At 59.0% G+C, this 1,172-nt stretch overlaps 1 protein-coding gene across 1 annotated transcript in view; it reads left to right on the top strand.

Moving 5' to 3' along the window:
- Positions 1-1,131, top strand: part of LOC102039965 (transcription activator BRG1) — a gene marked incomplete at its 5' end in the record, with an annotated part of 32,774 nt that extends 31,643 nt beyond the window's left edge. Inside the window, one exon of the mRNA XM_031065661.1 lies at positions 793-1,131. Within this exon, the coding sequence (XP_030921521.1) occupies positions 793-1,131 (339 nt within the window). The remainder of the gene's footprint in view (positions 1-792) is intronic.
- Positions 1,132-1,172: the final 41 nt, after the last annotated feature.

The following is a 1,172-nucleotide window of genomic DNA, read 5'->3' on the forward strand; positions in this document are numbered from 1 at the left end:
CGTTGGGTGGTGGCACCTGGTGGTGGCACTTGGTGGTGGCACCTGGTGGTGGCACTTGGTGGTGCCATCTGGGTGGTGGCATCTGGTGGTGGCACCTGATGGTGGCATCTGGTGGTGGTATCTGGGTGGTGGCACCTGGTGGTGGCATCTGGTGGTGGCACCTGATGGTGGCATCTGGTGGTGGCATCTGGTGGTGGCACCTGGTGGTGCCATCTGGGTGGTGGCACCTGGTGGTGGCACCGGGTGGTGGCACCGGGTGGTGGCACCTGGTGGTGGCACTTGGTGGGGGTGGGAGAGTCGTGGTGAGGAGCTTAAATCACCTGGGATCCCAAATCCCTGTGGATCCCATCCCAAGGATCTCCAGTCCCGAGGAGCCCAAATCCATGGGGATCTCAAATCCGAGGACCCCCAGATCCTCTGGATTAGGATGATCCCAAATCCCAAGGATCTCCAGTCCCAAGGAGCCCAAATCCCTGGGGATCGCCATCCCAAGGATCTCCAGTCCCTGTAGATCCCAAGTTCCTGTGGATCCACCACCCCAAGGATCTCCAGTCCCAAGGATCTCCAGTCTCAAGGATCTCCAGTCCCAAATCCCTGCGGTTCCTCAATCACTGTGGATCCCAAGTCCCTGTAGATCCAGCACCCCAAGGATCTGCAGTCCCAAGGATCCCAAATCCCTTTGGATCCTAAATCCCTTTGGATCCTAAATCCCAAGGATCCCCAATCCCAAGGATCCCAAATCCCAAGCATCTCCGGTCCCAAGGATCCCAAATCCCTTTGGCTCCCCCCAAGGCCATCGAGGAGGAGGCCCACCAGAAGGATTGGGCGGACTCCAATCCCTTGGGCTCCACCGTCCCATGGATCCCAAACCCCTTTGGATCCCAAATCCCTTTGGCTCCCCCCAGGCCATCGAGGAGGGCACCGAGGAGGAGGTCCGCCAGAAGAAGTCCTTTGGATTGGGATGATCCCAAATCCCTTTGGCTCCCCCACCCCATGGATCCCAAACCCCTTTGGATCCCAAACCCCTGTGGATCCCAAATCCCTTTGGCTCCTCCCCAGGCCATGGAGGAGGGCACCCTGGAGGAGATCGAGGAGGAGGTCCGCCAGAAGAAGTCCTTTGGATTGGGATGATCCCAAACCCCTCTAGACCCCAAACCCCTGTAGATCCCAAA

Source organism: Geospiza fortis, unplaced genomic scaffold (genome assembly GCF_000277835.1).
Source record: "Geospiza fortis unplaced genomic scaffold, GeoFor_1.0 scaffold1944, whole genome shotgun sequence".
Lineage (NCBI taxonomy): Eukaryota > Metazoa > Chordata > Aves > Passeriformes > Thraupidae > Geospiza > Geospiza fortis.